Source organism: Mus musculus, chromosome 3, assembly GCF_000001635.26.
Source record: "Mus musculus strain C57BL/6J chromosome 3, GRCm38.p6 C57BL/6J".
Lineage (NCBI taxonomy): Eukaryota > Metazoa > Chordata > Mammalia > Rodentia > Muridae > Mus > Mus musculus.
The window spans coordinates 126363622-126380588 of NC_000069.6; the positions used below are offsets into that span (position 1 = coordinate 126363622).

Here is a 16967-nt window from a genome sequence, read left to right on the forward strand (position 1 = left end):
GAGTGTTCTGTGCCATCTGTTGATTCTCCTGCTCTCTTCTCACTCGCTCCAGTAGCTTCCAACGTTTCGGGATGGACAAGGGGCATCGTCTATGGGCAGACCCACAGAAAGATGGTCTTTCACCTGCACTGAGGAGTCTCACTGGGGACCCCAGGGAGCCGCCCCGCAGCAAAGCCGCCCTTCTCGGGTCCATCCTTTTCCTCGCAGAAAGGAGGGCGGAGAGCCAGCGCCTCCCCGGCCTGGGCCCGCCCTCAACCAGCAAGCATGGATCTCCGGCTGCGACTGCCTGGCGAACAGAGGAGGAAAGCACAGATGGCTAGAACTAAGTCAGCCACCCAAGGGCACGCTGGAGCAGCTGCAGCACCCACAGGGGACACGTGCGCTCTGCGATCGCCGCCCAGGACTCTGTGAATGTCCCCAAGCGCTTCGGGGTAGAGAAGGAATTGCTGAAGAGGAGGCCGGCTGGGGCAGGATCCTTTCTCACTTCGGGGGCCCGGAGAGGGGTCAAGAAGATTGACAAACGCTCAGCGGAAAATGGGGAACTAGCCTTGAAAAGGTAGGAGTAGCGGCCAGCAGGAAGAAGGTCCCCTCGGCTCAGCCTGTCATTCATCCATAAGCAAGGGGTTCCTTGGGGCAACTTGGCAAGGCTTCCCGGGTGCCTGGAACGCTGGACCGATGTCAGTCCCACCACGCCTGGTGCTTGCCTGCGCATGGACACAGTCCTGCTCCCCGAAGATGTGGAGGATGATATGACTGCCAGACGTTCCTGTCCTGTGTGGCTCTCAGTCCCTTTCTTGTCCTTTATTATTTTTATTATTTCTTCGTGAGAACTTTTGGGTGAAGATGCTAACTTTTTTTTTCTTTCCTGCAAGCTGCCGGGTGATGTTAGGAGGTAAAAGAAAAATTGAAAAGTAAAGAACTGCAAGTCAGTGAAGAGGACATCTGCTCCCTTCTAGTTTTTCCAATGTTCATGAGTTAAACCGTTACCTCCAGAGGATTGAAGTTGTGGGAAGTGGTGGCATCTGGGGAAGGGAGCAGGATTCCCTCGCAGCCTTCCTTCAGCTGTCTCTACCCCTTCGCATGTATGAGTGGACCAGCAGCAGCAAAGGGGGCAGGGTTCTGCTTGTGGAGTCTCCTGTGGGACCAGAGTGAATGGCCCCCAGGGACAGTGCGGAGCCTCTGCCTCCGCTATCTCCACAGGCCTGGGCCTGGTCTGGAAAGTTCTTAGCGATGGGTGCCCTGGCAGGCTTCTCGGTCCTCAGCCTGCTCACCTATGGCTACCTGTGCTGGGGCCAGGACTTAGAAGAGGAGGGGTCCCTAAAAGCTCAAGTTGATGAGAGACCTGAAGCAGGCACAGCAGGCACCTCCCAGCCCCATCTCATTTTTATCTTAGCTGATGATCAGGGATTTAGAGATGTGGGTTACCACGGATCTGAGATAAAGACGCCCACCCTTGATAAACTCGCTGCAGAAGGAGTTAAGCTAGAGAACTACTATGTCCAGCCTATTTGCACACCGTCCAGGAGCCAGTTTATTACCGGAAAGTAAGTGTTACCACTTTTATGTATTACTTGGAAAACTCTTAGGCCTTTATTTAAAACTGGTTTCTAATTTAAGAGAGGATCTAAAAGTATGTGGGAAACAATCCAATGAATGAACAAGAGAATGCATGAATGAATGAATGAATGAATGAATGAATGAACAGCCCCTCGCATTAGTGTCAATACCCCGGCCCTAATCTCCTCCCTTTCCTTTCCCTGACAGCCAGCTGTGAGCTTTTGAATGGTGTCAGTATTTTTACACTCGTCCATCAACCAGAGACCTCCGTGGTTGCTACTTCCCAATCTGTTTTGATTGTCAAGCGCATTCACATTCCATTTCAGGTATCAGAACAGAATCCACAGAGGAAAAAAAAATGCCACTTACAACTCTTAGTTTGTCACAAAATTTAGGGATTGAATGTTTGAAACCCCAGGTCATCACAGAGAGAGCAGAGGTCACAAAAGCAGGAAAGGTGACACAGAATATGACGGGTGTGGGATAGAATTCTGCCTCCATCTTTGTTGGGTGCTTTCCTCTCATGGTGTTGTACTTGTCTGCCAAGGCAGTTCTCAAAATGCCGTGGGTTCCGTGGGATTTGCTGTTGCTGCTGCTGCTCCTCCTCCTGTGTGGGGAAGGGTTCTGAGTTACTCATGCAGCTCAGGGGACGAAGAAATGTTGTCAATAGTTTGCTAAATGGCTCATCTCCTTAAGGTGTTCATGCATTTTTCTATTTTTACTTTGTCAGACTATACGTGATTGTAACTTATTTTCATGGTGCAAATTCCATTTGGAAAGCAAAGCAGAGGGGTCAAGGGGTCAAGCTACTCCTGAACAGTTGATGGCTTTAATCTATGTGCCTTGTGATTTTGGCTTCAGGACAGAGAACCCTTGCTTCAAGTGCAGTTGTTCTTGGAATTGGACCTTGTAAGGGTCGCCAGTAACCAGTCTGGAAAAATTACGACTACGGTGTTTTGTAGAAACCTCTGTCTTGCTTACAGCATAATTTCCACTGCTTAGCAAACTGTCAAAATTTACCTTCACTGCCAGAAAATAATTTCTTCCAGTATTAGCAAGAAGAGGTGGAGAACAGAGTATGATGGTGCACACCTTTAACCCCAGCACTCAGGAAGCAGAGGCAGGAGGATCTCTGTGAGTCAGATGTCAGCCTAGTCTACATAGTGAGTCCCTGGTCAGCCAGAGTGACAAAGTAAGGGCCCGTCTCAAAAGTCCAAAAACCAAGCCAATGTGAAAAATGTAAAGGGGAGAAGAAAAAGAAGAGGAGGAAAAAGAGGGGACAAAGGAAGAAGGACAGGTCTTTGTGTCCAGATTCTTCTTCAGGGTTAATCATTGCATCACAAAGTCAAGAGTGTTTGAGATTTATACAGCAACAATTACAATTGTCTGGAAAACAAGCCCATCTAGTGGCCTAGTATTAAGTTCTTCACCTCTATTCCCAACCATCCTTTTCCTTAACTAATGAAGTGAGCATGTCTTAAAGATACTTAAAGATACTTCAGTGGATTTAAGGAATTCAGGTTTTCACAGAGTTGAAACAGTAGTTGAAAAAAATTAAACTGAGTTCATGAACTTCCTTTCCATAATAAAGTACGTAAAATAATCTTTGTACTGAAAGAGGACATTTGGAAACACCTTAAACAGATAGGATATCTATCCTACCTTTATCTTTTTACCTTTAAGTTTACGTAATTAGATGGAACAAATGGAGGCAGAAATAACTCCTGGTTTTTTGTTTTGTTTCTGTTTTTGGTTTTTTTGTTTGTTTGTTTGTTTGTTTTGTTTTCCTTTTTAACAAGAGACTGACTCAGTATTGTCGGTGCAATCAAACATCCAATGGGAAGATGTTGCTTGCCCCTAAAATTTTGGTCCTGTGAAATAAGTCACATAATTGTTTCATAGACCAAAAATAGTTCAAGTAGCTACTGTGATTTCAGACAAACTTCTACTTGAGTTAAGCAATGGGAGATGTCTTACTTGACATTTTCCCTGGGACTTTCTTATAAATGAATACAGATGTAAGAATGAAAGTGGTCATGACTGTCTAGTTATGAGCTTAACACGAATACTTCAGGCACAGAGAATATGGTACTTATCCTGTCTGTGAGAAAAAGTCTGTGCCTACTGCATTCTCTAAAGGGGGCTGGAGAAAGGAAGCAATATAAGTCCCAGTGGGATAGGTTATGAGAGGAGTCAAATGCCTGAGTTGAGAAGAGTCTAATGGCTGGAGCTGAATTGGCTTTTGATACTACTAACACAACAACAGCCCCTTTCATATTTTCCTGCAGTCAAAACGTGAAACTTTCTTTTTATGCTACACAGATTTGTAACAAATTCCTTTTATAATTTGCAACATACCACTCTGGTAACACTGAATAGCAGTCATCCTGTCCGGAAGTATTCACTGCATGCAGACTGCTCCATGAAAACTGTGAAGAACAATTGAGAAAATCTGGTCAGTAGGTGGTAGTCCTCAAACTCATGTGTGCAGAATGAATCACTTCAAATGCCAGTCAAAATATAAATTTGCTGACCTATCCACCATTCAGCTTCAGCAGCTATGGGGAGGAGGTGTCCTGAAATCAGAAGTAATTTTTTGAGCATGTCAGGGTTTTCTGATGATATCCCTATTTATGGCTAATTAAAAGCATCTGTATTAAATGCAAGTACCTGTAGAGCTATCGCTGTTGGATTCTCATAACAGTTCTGTAATAGAGCAGCTACTGTTGTTCCTGTTTTATATAGATTTGGTAAGAGTCCAAGAGAGGTAATGATGCAGTGTGATCAATGGAAGTTCATGGTTCATCTGATGACATAAGCATTAATTGAGAAAGTGGCTGTCTGTGTTCAATCAATGTCAAGGTAACTTTACTATTCTTAAGGAGGTATTCCAAGTGGTGGCACAGAGAAACAACAGCACATATTCTTTAAGAAGAACATAATCATAGCTTCCTAAAGAATTATAGGCTTTGCAAGTGTTAGGCATGCGGTTTTGAAGACTTAAGGAAAGATTGGCATTCTGGATTTAATTTATCTCACAGTAAGTCTGGCTTTTACTATTATGTTTTTTTTCCATATTGTTGCCTATTGATGCAATTTGTTGAATCTCATTGTGGGATCCTGCCTGTTGTTCTGTGTTAAATATGTGCTGCAGTTTGTTTATCCATTATACTGTGGAGGATGTTGGTGGTTTCCAGTTTGATACTATTCTTCAAATGCTGCCATAAGCATACCTGTTTGTGCTTTGATGAGCATCTCTTTACATTCCTCTTGTATGTTCATCAAATAGAACTGCTGAGATGCAGGCATATATGTGTTCACCTTTTGTAGATACTGTCCAACAGTTCCCAAAGCAACACTTCTGGACTTGGGCTGCAACTGTGTGGGAAAACTCCCCCTATGCCAACATTTGGTATAGTCACTGTACATTGGTATGCTATGCCTGTCCTGATTCAATTTTGCATTTTCATACAACCTGATAATGTCAAATGTATTTTGCTTAGTGTTGATGTAAACAGTCATCCTACTTTCTATTTAGGTGACTATTTTTTTTTGATGGAGTGTGATAATTATATAATCTCTTCCTTTGTCAGATGTCTGTATTGCACAAATCCTTCACTTCTTTTCAACTCTTACACTAATGTGTTTTTTTAATGACTTGGTTTTAACTTTATTGCCATTCAAATTATGTTCTTTGCCTTCCTGTGCTTATTTAAGATAGTCTTACCTATACCATATCATCATAATGGGCTTTTCCTCCTAAATGTTTTATTGCTCTGTTTTTATGTTAGATCAACTGGAATTCATTTTTGATGTAGCATTAAATCAGAGTCCCAGAGTTTTCATTTTCCTGTATCTGCCCATTTGGCCTGACAATCTGAGCTCAATCAGCAGAACCCACAAGGTGGCAGGAGAGAACTGAGTCCCAAAGGGCTCCCAAGAATGGTTCTCTGATCTCCACCAGCATGTCATGGCATGGGCATGCATGCTGTGTCACACACATGCCTGAAAACACAGAGAGAGACAGAGAGAGAATGTGTGCTCTAAGACCACTCTCTCCATAGCATTGCAGAATCATCTTCATCAACGCTGCTCCATGTGGTCCATTTCTTGACTCTTCTGTTCTCATAACTTTCCTCTTTTCCAATGGGGCCACCTCTTAAACATAGTTGTATGACAAATATTTATGTCTAGAATGTAAATCCTCCTCATCGTTTCTCAAGATATCCTGGACTGTTCTTTACCACTTCGTTCACTACAATAGTAATGAAGACAATTATGAAGCACAAATAGATTGGAAGATTTGATTTGGGGAGTATGAAGGCATTCCCTTTGGAATCTTTCTACTTACCAAATAACATAAAAAGTGAGATCAGCCACTGAGAATTAAACTCTAGGTGTTTGAAAGAGTGGATGTAAAATGCTTTCTAAGGGAGTGGGAAAGTGAATTGAGCAGGGACATGCAGACAGAAAGCTGTCACTCCTGAAACTCACCTGAGCTTTGTGGGCTCAGATATGATGGGATCAGGATACTCGTGTCTACCCAGCTATGCTCAGATGCTGTATGGAGAAGCACCTGGGTTGCAGAACTGGAATTAAGCAGATTTAGGAGTTTCCAAAAGGACACAGTGACTGATCATAGACTTGAATGTGGAAAGAAAAAGAAGTGCAGGGAGTTTATGTTTGGACAGAATATGGACTGATTTTCTGGATGGGCACCAGTGAGTAGTCTAAGAGAAAGGATGGGAATTAGTGGAAATACTACCCATGCCTAGACCGTATGGTCACTGAAAATCTCATACTGCAGCAAAATTCCAAGTACTCCGATGTTTACAGATGATAGAGAAGTAGGGTGGAAGTGAGACCGAGGGTGAGATCTTTAGGAGTGAAGCAGTTAAGATGGAGTGCTGGACACTGTGTTTGTGCGCACGTGAGGTCATTGAGAATTACGAGAACAACCATAATGAAGAGGAAGGTAATCTAGTGCAGGGACAGGGATGGTCTCTGTCTAATGGAGGCTGGAATTAGCTAAAAGACTGTGAGTCTGCTCTGAACTGCTGCTTTCTAAAGGGACTGAGCTTTTGACAGATAGAAGTGTAACGAGGAACTAAGAAGATGCCTACCTCTCCAGCCTCAGAGTTTGGGAAGTGGAGGGGAGTAAAGAACCAGCCCAGGGCAGAGAGTAAAGCAGGGATAGACAATAATGATTAGAGTGAAAACTGGGAAGGCCCAGGGCCATGCTAATGTCAAGAGGGATTTCTACAGAGCAAACTGTCAATAATCGAAGGCATTTTAGAAAGGACTGGTGAGTAAGGATGGAAATTGAATAAAAATGGCGAACATGAAGAAACATAGAGGTTAGAATCAGAGCCAAGGCAGATATGTTGGGAAGACTTGAATTATGGTAGAGATTTACACAAAGCACCAAAATTATGATGAGATTTTTCTCCCCTCAGTAGCTTTCTTAGGAAACTCCAAGAGTTTGGCTTTAATGACAGTCTCCCTGTGCAGATGGATAAAGTTGAGCCTTCCAAGTGTCTGTCATGTATCACTGAAGTCACACTGCACAGCTGTATGCATAGCCAAGAGCTCTAGGGCTTTCAATTCATCCCAGTGGATGGGGATCCAAAGAGCTTCTCTGCAGGCTTGCCAAGGGCTCCAGAGCTAGGGTGTGTCTTTGGGAGATTTATCAACTGCACTAGCATCAGAAACCCTGGAAAGGCAACTGAATTTTGTAGTCATTTTCATCATAAAATGACAAGAGGAAGCTTAGGGAAACAGATTTAATTAGTTCATTGTATGGCCTCATCTACACACACACACACACACACACAGAGAGAGAGAGAGAGAGAGAGAGAGAGAGAGAGAGAGAGAGAGAGAGAGAGAGAGTGTTGCTGCCATCTGCAACCTTGTGTTTTTCTACCATCCACTTGTTCCCAGAAATAACAACCCTGAGACTTCTTGTATATGAATAAACACTTAGGCCGATAGCTTTGGATCTGATCCTGACTAGTTCATACATATCTCAATAATCCAGTTTATTCTCTTCTGAGCGTGTACATGGCTGGTTGCCTTCTTCTCAGTTTCATGTGTCTGATTCTTCCTCAGAGTCTGAGGTGAATCTCTGCCTGACTCTGTCCCAGAAATCTCCCTGCCTGCTGGTAGTTCCACCTTCTAATCCTGCCTCAGCTCATTGGCCAATCAGCATTTTATTGACAGGTGAATACTTTTACACAGTTCACAAAAGATTCTCTCTCTGTCTCTCTGTCTCTCTGTCTCTCTGTCTCTCTCTCTCTCTCTCTCTCTCTCTCTCTCTCTCTCTCTCTCTCTCTCTCACACACACACACACACACACACACACACATTTCCTATCAACTTATATAGTCAACATCAAGATCATGTTTGATTCCCACTCTTACTAAAATGCTTATTAATCCTACTTGATTAAAGCCCTAGTTCTAAGTAGTATTCTATACTCCTGAGAATGCTCAGTATATTCGCTCCTTGCTTTCACAGATATTTATCTAATGCTTAGACATGTGTGAAAATATAAATGTTTATGAATATCAGTCAATAAGAAATGAGAATCTTCTTCAAGCCTTATTTCATCATTGGAAAGTGATTATAACAAGTGGAGAGTGGCTTTTGAACCTCATAGACAATCCATAAAGGAAAGCCCAAAGCCAAAGCCATCCAGCAGATAGCTGCTTATTCGTACTTGACTTTTGGATTACCTGATAGTTGAACTGCTGGTTAGTTAGGCTAGAGGCCCACCTTGATGATCGAAGTGCCTAATTTTAAATGAACCTCAAAAGAATCATTTAAAATTAGGCTCATCCATATTTTTTAATTTTATAATATTTTATTAGATATTTTCTTTATATACATTTCAAATGCTATCCTGAAATTTTCTATACCTCCCCCCGCCCTGCTCCCCTACCCACCAAATCCTGCTTCTTGGCCCTGGTGTTCCCCTGTACTGGGGCATATAAAGTTTGCAATACCAAGGGGCCTCTCTTCCCAGTGATGGCTGACTAGGCCATCCTCTGCTACATATGCTGCTAGAGACACCAGCTCTGGAGGTACTGGTTAGTTCATATTGTTGTTCCTCCTATAGGGTTGCAGACCTCTTCAGCTCCTTCAATAAACATCTGTCCAGGTAATACCAATAAGTTTCATAAAGTGCTATTCCAGAAGGTGGAAAGGTATCCAGCTGCAGAGGGCTAACAACTAAAAAAAAAAAAAAAAAAAAAAAAAAGCAAAATTCTACAGATAATTTTGATTTCATCTCACCCTGTAGGTATTTTACTATGATATAATTAGTTTGATGAAATGTTCTTTTAATAGTCTAGATATTAAACATTCCCAGCTGTGGTGTTTCTTTGCGGCATCGAGTTCTCTATGTGCTCTATTGTAATTAAGAGAAGAAGGAAACCTTCCTGCCTCTCATCCTCTAGCCTTTACCCCCTTTCTCTCCAATTCATCCCATGCATTTGCTTTACTAAACCATAAGCCTCATCACAAGAGCCCCTTTGGCAAACAGCACCCTTGGGTCCCCAATGTACCAGAAATGAGAAAAGAAATTAATTTTCTCTGAGGGCTTTCGTGTGCTTTTTTTCTCTTCTTTTCAAGCATCCTGCCTTTTAATCTTCACACCCAATATTTGAAAATATTAATAAAATATTTAACAAATGTTCTCATTTTATGGATAGACTATTAAAATTTCAGGGGAGTTATATAAACTAGCTGTGATCGCCGAGCTTCTAAACTGGAGAGTGTGTATTTCAGCGTGAACTGTAAGTCTCCCTCATAGCTCTCTTCAGTACTTTCTGCCTCCAGCGTAGACTAGAAGCACAGCTTACTCCAGTCTCCAGTCTCCAAGCAGCTTCTTCAGCCTTGCAAACTTCAGAGGCTGGGGTGAATGGCTCAGTTTCTAGGACCTGTCCATCTAGGTCCCAATCTGCTTCACTTCTAGGGTTTACACCTTTTCACTGTTTGCCCAAATGCCAACCACTCGTTAAGATTCAGCAAAAACACCACATTCCTCCTACAGCTTCCCATGATTCCTCAGCCAGAAATAATTTATCTTAACAGTGACCTTTCACAACTTGTTCTATAACTGTCGTATTAGGCATGATTTTCCACTCCTTCATAGCTCTTAGGAAGCCTTTTACCTCTCTTGCTGGCCCCTTGAGGAACAAGGCTCTGATTTACAACTCCATAAATTTCACAGCCCCCAGCCGGGAGCTCTGTACTCATAGGTGCTAGGAAAACATGTGACGAATGAAAGAAGGAATAGTTGGATAAACAATTATTTATTTCCCTCTGTTAGGCAGTGTGATCGGGTAGAAATGACCCAGAATGTGTTTTAATTGAAAACAGATTTTTAATAAAATATATTCTGATTACTGTTCCCCCTCCCCCAGCTCCTCTCAGATCCTCAACTTCCTGCCCACCCAAATCCATATCCTTTCTTCTCATCAGGAAACTAATGAGAAAAATAGTAATAATATACAAAATTAAAACAAAGACAAGGAAAAGAGCTAAAGGAAAAAGTTCACATAATACATGTACATGCAGAGATGCAAACTTTCACACACAGAAATGCAAAACTGGAAACCACTATATACACACAGTGCACACACACACACACACACACACACACACACAGGACCTGAAAGGGGAAAAAAAGAGGAAACAAAAAACCCGACAAATCATTATGAAACAAAGGAACTCTAGAAGTACTAGTGAGTTCATTTTGTGTTGGTCATGTACAGTTAGGCATGGGGCCCTTAAATGTGGTTTATGTATCCAGAAACACTCCACTGGAGAAAAAGTAATATTTCATTTATCAACTGAAGTTATCAACTGAAGAGAGCTTCTGTGTTAGGGATGGGAGTTTGTGTCCACTTCTCATCTCAGTGAATGTCACCCCCTCAGACCCAGACCAGTGAAGGATGTACACATGCTGCCACCCTCCCCGGGAGTTTATATGTGTGCCTGTCCTGTGGTATTTAGAAGGCCTTAGTTGCTTAGGTCCTCCATTCCATCCTACTCTTATAATCTTTTTACCTCCTCTGTCCTAGAGCTCCCTGAACCCTGAGAGGGGAAGAATTGATGGAGACATGCTATTAAGGACTGAGTGTTCCAAGGTCTCTCCCTCTCTGCACATTGTCTAACTCTGGGTCTCCATATCAGTTGATATCTACTGCAAGAGGAGACGTCATGGATGGTGGCTACCAAGACGGTGACCTATGGATGTAGAAGAATATCGTTAGGAGTCATTTTATTGCTGTGCTTCTTTAGCAGAACAGTAGTGTTTGGCTTCCCCTAGATCCCTGAGATGTCTGTGTTCAGGCTCTTGCCATCTGTGCAGCATTAGGGATGGGTTCTACCTCATTCAGTGGGCCTCAATCCAATCAAAAATTGGTTACTTCATTTCACAAATATTGTGCCACCATCGCGCTAATGCATGTTGCATGCGGTTCACTATTGTAGACAGAAAAGGTTGTGGCTGGGTTGGTGTTAATGTTTCTCCTTTGGAAGCAGGCAAATCATGGTCCAGTACCATGAACACTAATCCACAGATGTGAAGTCTCTAGGTAGGAACAAGCTTGGCTTCTCTGTGTTCAGTGAACTGTGTGGTTGTTATCTTCAGCAACAAGGCCTTACCAGCAGTTTGTGGAAAGAAAAAAAGGGGGGGGGGGTAATTAGTCTCAGCAGTAACCTGGGTAGTTTTAGGGTTCTCATTGGGGCTCTTTTGGCCAACAGCTCAATTGGGTGTAACCCATTCCCAGGAGTGGGGCCTTCATTTGGTGATGAGAAATGTCCAGTCAGGTCTCTGTTTCACTATTATTTAGTGATTCCACTTAGAACTCTTTCAAATATGTATATATTTTAGGAGGCTACTAGTCTTAGGTTTCCATATGACGCCTCAAATGGCTCTTAGTATTAGATGTTCCTCTCTGGATTCCTTCCCTTAACCCCCTCTCACCTCCTCCTCTTCACTTGGTCTTCCCACTCCTACCCTCACCCACACCCATCTATGAGAGTTACTGTATTCCTAACCTCTGTGATTAGATGGATTGTGACTTCATTATCTTAGACTTAACAGCTAACATCCACATATAAATGAATATACCACATTTGTCTCTTTTGGACTTAAGCTAATTTACTTAGGATAATTTTTCTTAATTCCATTCATTTACCAGCAAATTTCAATTCAATGAGAGCTGAGTAAATTTAGCACATTTTCTTTGTCAATTCATCCATTGACTATCATCTCGTCTGTTTCCAACTTCTGGCTACTGTGAATAGAGCAGCAATGTGCATGGTTAAGTAAGTGTCTCTGTTGTAGAGTAGAGAGTCCTTTAGGCATACACCCAAGAATGATGTAGCTGAATTTTGGGGTAGATCTATTCCCCATTTCCTAAGGAACTGCAACACTGATTTCCATAGTGGTTTACAAGTTTGTACTCTCACCAGCAATAGATTAATGGTCTCCTTACCCCATAGCCTCTCCAGCATGAGTTGTCTCTTATTTGTTGACCTTGGCCATTCTAAAATGGTATAAGATGAAATCTCAAAGTAGTTTTGATTTGCATTTCCTGTTGACTGTGTTTCCTCTTTTGAGAATACTCTGTTTTGATCTGTACCCCCATTTTAATTGTTTTTTTTTCTTTTTTTTAATTAGGTATTTTCTTCATTTACAATTCCAATGCTATCCCAAAAGTCCCCCATACCCTCCCCCCCACTCCCACTTCTTGGCCCTGGCGTTCCCCTGTACTGAAGCATATAAAGTTTGCAAGACCAATGGGCCTCTCTTCCCAATGATGGCCGACTAGGTAATCATCTGATACATATGCAGCTAGAGACACGAGCTCTGGGGGGGGGGGGGGGGGAGGGTTGTTTTCTTGATGTCCGAGGGGTTTTTTGTCTGTTTGTTTGTTTTGTTTTGTTTTTTTATCTCTTTATGTAGTTTGGATATTCCTACTCTGATGGATGAGTGTTTGGTAAAAATATTTTCCCATTTTGCAGCCTTGCTGCTTTTTTCTGAATAGCAGTGACCTTTGCCATACAGGAGCTTTTCAGTTTCATAAGGGACCACTCATTTATTAACTGTTGTTCTTAGGGCCTGTGCTAATGGTGTTCTGTTTAGAGAGCAGATAGTAATTACATAATGATGAATACATATTCATACACACATATGTATGTGTTTACCAATAATAATCATAGAAAAGGGATGATATTAATCTGAGAGTGGAGGCATGGGATGGGTTGGAGAGAGGGAATCTAGAAGAGGCTAGAGGGAAGAAGAGGAAGAGATAACATGGTGTGCTTCTATTTTACTTCATGTGTTTTGTAAAAAGTTTTCCATTAATGCAATTATCTTGCTTTTCTAATTTCAGTGTCAATAAGCAATGTTAAAGTTAAAGTCTGTATGTTTTTATTTTTGTGTATTTTGTTTTTCCAGACTTTCCATGTAACATTAGGTCTGAGGTGTCCACAAGGTGACAGGAGTAGGATGTCCGAAGCCTCTACATTTGAGGATTGTATCCATTGCTGGTTGTTAAGATGGGCAGAGCCTGCTGGTAGCCTGCTAAGTCTAGGATAAGGGAAATATTTGAACAATAATATTACAAATATGAAGCTAAGTGAGTAGTATTGAAAACAGGTAGTAGAAAAGGCTGATATCTTCAGCTTTATTTAATCATTTATTTTATTTATTTTAGAACGTTTTCTTAATTAAATAAAATATATAAATATACATCCTACATCATATATAGATCTATATAGAGAGATATCTATAGATATATGGATATATACATATATAGACATATGAGTATATAAAAATATGGATATGTACATATGTGTATATTTATATATGTATATATGGATATGTAGATGATATGCAGACATGTAGGCATCCTATTCAGCTTTGAACACCATCTTGCTGCAGAGTTGACACATTCAGTAGGGGCACCAAAACTAGTTTTAAATTAACCCATAAATGTAGGTAGGCTTCATATTTGTAGGTAGCCATCATTTCAATAACTTGTAAAGGACTGTGCTTGTAGCATCAAAATCCATCTCTACAAAGAACCGGAGTGAAATTCCCACAACACTGCACAAGTCCTGACAGCTAATATTTTTAGTTCCTGTTCTCTGAAGGCTGTAATCCAGTTTCTAATTCCAACTGAAAACCTACAGAATCTGACTCAGCACACACACACACACACACACACACACACACACACACACTTATCCACTCGTGATCATCACTGACAAGATCCTAGCTGTTTCTCACAGGGATCTTTACCCTTCCCTGGTTTTCTTCCTTGCAGGGCTATTCCACATTCTTCTCTGGGAAAACCCCATCCTATGGCTGCAAATCTTCCACTGCTTTCATCTCCTTTTCCATGGGTTTCTGACTACTTTCTCACTCTGCACCAGGCAAAATGGAGCTGAGTACATCATTTTTGTTCCTACAGTGACTACTACATTCAATTATTGTAAAATGTTACCAATACGTACCTTTTTCCTCCTAATCCCCAAATATGCAATAATCCACTAAATTATAACATCTTTACAGTCTCATCTAAAATGTCTGCGCATGGGGTGCATGTATAAATCCAGTTTTCTAGTTACTGAGCCAGGAGAATCATGACTTCAAGGCCAGTCTGGCCTCTATGGTGAAACACTATCTCCAAATAAACACAAGCACCTGCATATGAGAGGATGGGGATGGAGACATAAAGAGAGGAGAAACGAGTTGGTAAGGTGTAGGGTGCATGCATTTATGTATCAGATTTCCCATGGAAAACAAATACAATAACCTATCTATGGGACTTATTGAGAGAATGAAGTAGGACTGTGTATGTGAATCCCTGCAAACAGGACCAGTCATATATGATCCTATGTAAACTTGTTTTGGTCATTTCCACAAAGAACATGTTTTAGTAATTCTATAGATAATATTTGTTGTGAAACAGACTCACAATAAATGTATATTCACTAGCTGTACTGAATCACACGAATAGCTCTGTGACAGGACATTTTTTTTAAATGTTAGTATTTGTGTTGATATTTGACCTTACCCTGAGACTTAGAGACTTTATTGTGTTTTTTGGTTTTGGTTTCTTTTTTTTTATGTATATTAAAAAATTACCTAAATTTTAACAGGGATAGTCTGGTTTAAAACTTGTCGTTTACAAAGGTTTTAAATTTTTATGCATATGAACATTTTACTTGCATATATGACTTCACACCATTTGTATGCCTCGTGCCCACAGAGACCAGAAGAGGGCACTGAAAGCCCTGATACTGGAGTTACAGAAGGTTGTGAGCCACCATATGGGTACTGAGAACTGAACCCAAGACAACTGTAAAAGCAGCCATCTTTGCTAAACAAATAAGATACGATGCTATCTTTGAAAGGGGACATTGATATGTTGGTAATGGCTTCTGATCTAGTTATTGATAATGGTCATGGTAGTGGTGTGTGCCCCTATTTGTGTCTCTGTGTGTTGTGTGAGTGGTGTGTGTGTGTGTGTGTGTGTGTGTGTGTGTGTGTGTGTGTGTGTCTGTGTGATGTTTATGTGTTTCCTCCAGTAAACAACTGTAGGGAAATAATTGTAATTATTTGAAACTACATTTTATAACTGGCTTCTCCATTCAAGTTTGTTTAGTTTAAATTAGTTCTCATTTTGATTTGTTCCATATATAAATTTAAAATGGCAATATTAGTTTACCTTCTCATAGTGAAAGATGAAATGTGTTAATATTTTATCATTACTCTAATGACTTGAAATTTGAACATATTTAGGTCTCATTAGACAATTAAAATGTACTTGGACTATAACTTTTGTTATTAGTTAGAAGTAGCAATTATCTAGTTCCTAATACATTGTTAATCCTAACAGCCTCTTTCTGTTTTATTTGGCTTTGAGACATAGTGCCATGTAGCCTAGGCTGATCTCAACAGTTTCTTTGTAGCAAGCATGCCTTTGAACCCTGGTGCTTCCTTCCTCCTTCCCAAAGTGCTAAAATTACAAGCATGGTCCTCTAAGTCCAGTTTGAGTCTAACCACCACCAAAGTGTTAACAATTACAATTTGCAGGAGTAAACGGGACTGGGAATCACTTGCAGGACTTTTTCTTTCAAACTAAAGCCCTTGGTTTCCACCCCAGAGTTTTTATTCTCAGAAGGTGAGTGAAATGTGAGCTTCTGCATCTGCAGCAGGATCCCGGGCGGGCGATGACAAGCAGCAGCTCTGGGGACCAGGCTGAGTGGCCCTGCACTAGAGCTCTGGTCTAAGGTTCTCTGGAAGTATGTGTGTCGCTCTCTCTCAGTGCCACAGACTTAAAATCTCAGGAGCAAGCTGGAAAACTCGCATCTCCCCCTTCATACTCTAATATGAAAGCTGCTTGCAGATCTCATACACAGTCTCTATCTCCCATAAAATAAATGAGAGGAAGAGCCCCTCTTTAGACAAAGCAATTTGTATAAGAGAAAAAGGCAATAGACTTTCTGAGAACTAAGTCATAAAACTAAAGGCATTTGGACTGTTAAAAAGTTGGAACATTGCCATTTCTGAACTTTTGTAACACAATGCCAATTCGAAGAAAATGGATATTTATTTCTGAACTTGAATCAGTTATGCCATGACATTGAGCTCACCTTCAACAGTTTCGTGGTGTCTACACATGCCATCATTTCCTGAAGTGTCACAACCATCCTAACTTGCTAGACAGCTTGCTGCCATCATTTATTGACCTTCCAAAGAAAACTGGGTCAGCTGGAGCAGTGGACTGCTAAAGTAATTGAGTGAGTTGTTTTGAAGAACAGAACTCTAAGTGTCCTCACTCCCTCAGATGGGAACAAATACAAGTAATTAGAAATAAGATGATTTGTTTTGTTTTGATTTTTGGGGTTTTTTTTGTTGTTGTTGTTGTTTTTTAAATTGAGACCAAAGTAAGGTGACGTAGATTTTGACTTACCACAAGTCCAGTAATATCTCAGCTGCGTAGAGGAAGCTTCTGAGGTTGATGCACAGTCTTAGTTCTATAAAAGAGAAGATTGTATTAACTAAACTATAAGGCTTTCCACAACTTTCTACTGCTGGTTAGTTTAATACATCCTGAATTAATGCTCCTTGCTTTAATTGATCTTGTATTTAGTCCCCTGAAATTCATCCGCCATTCATTTGTTCACTCATCATCCATTCAGTCACTGTTGAGCACTACAACACACTCGACAAGTCCATAAAATCTGCAGACCCCTCTTTGGATGATACAACTATTCAGATGCAAGAAGAACCACTGAAGTAAAGAACACAGTATGGCAGAGGTAACATCCTTCTTTACAAAAGATAAGAAGGCAGGAAGGAGGCTTGAAGGAAGAAAATTGGG

The 16967-nt window shown here is 41.1% G+C and overlaps 1 protein-coding gene and 1 long non-coding RNA gene across 3 annotated transcripts in view; one reads left to right on the forward strand and one right to left on the reverse strand.

Annotated features, from left to right (window-relative positions):
* The first annotated feature begins 230 nt into the window (after positions 1-230).
* The window catches only part of Arsj (arylsulfatase J), a 76523-nt gene continuing 59786 nt past the window's right edge, over positions 231-16967 (forward strand). Inside the window, exon 1 of the mRNA NM_173451.3 lies at positions 231-1544. Within this exon, the coding sequence (NP_775627.1) occupies positions 1153-1544 (392 nt within the window). The 5' untranslated portion in view covers positions 231-1152. The remainder of the gene's footprint in view (positions 1545-16967) is intronic.
* Gm35408 lies at positions 1932-16652 on the reverse strand. 2 transcript variants are annotated; one of them, XR_376049.2, is made up of 3 exons: positions 16557-16652; positions 3916-3986; positions 1932-2164 (listed from the first exon to the last, which is right to left on the reverse strand). It is a non-coding gene; the product is annotated as a predicted gene, 35408 (long non-coding RNA). The 2 variants fall into 2 exon arrangements; XR_376050.3 differs by lacking the exon at positions 16557-16652 and adding an exon at positions 14092-14190.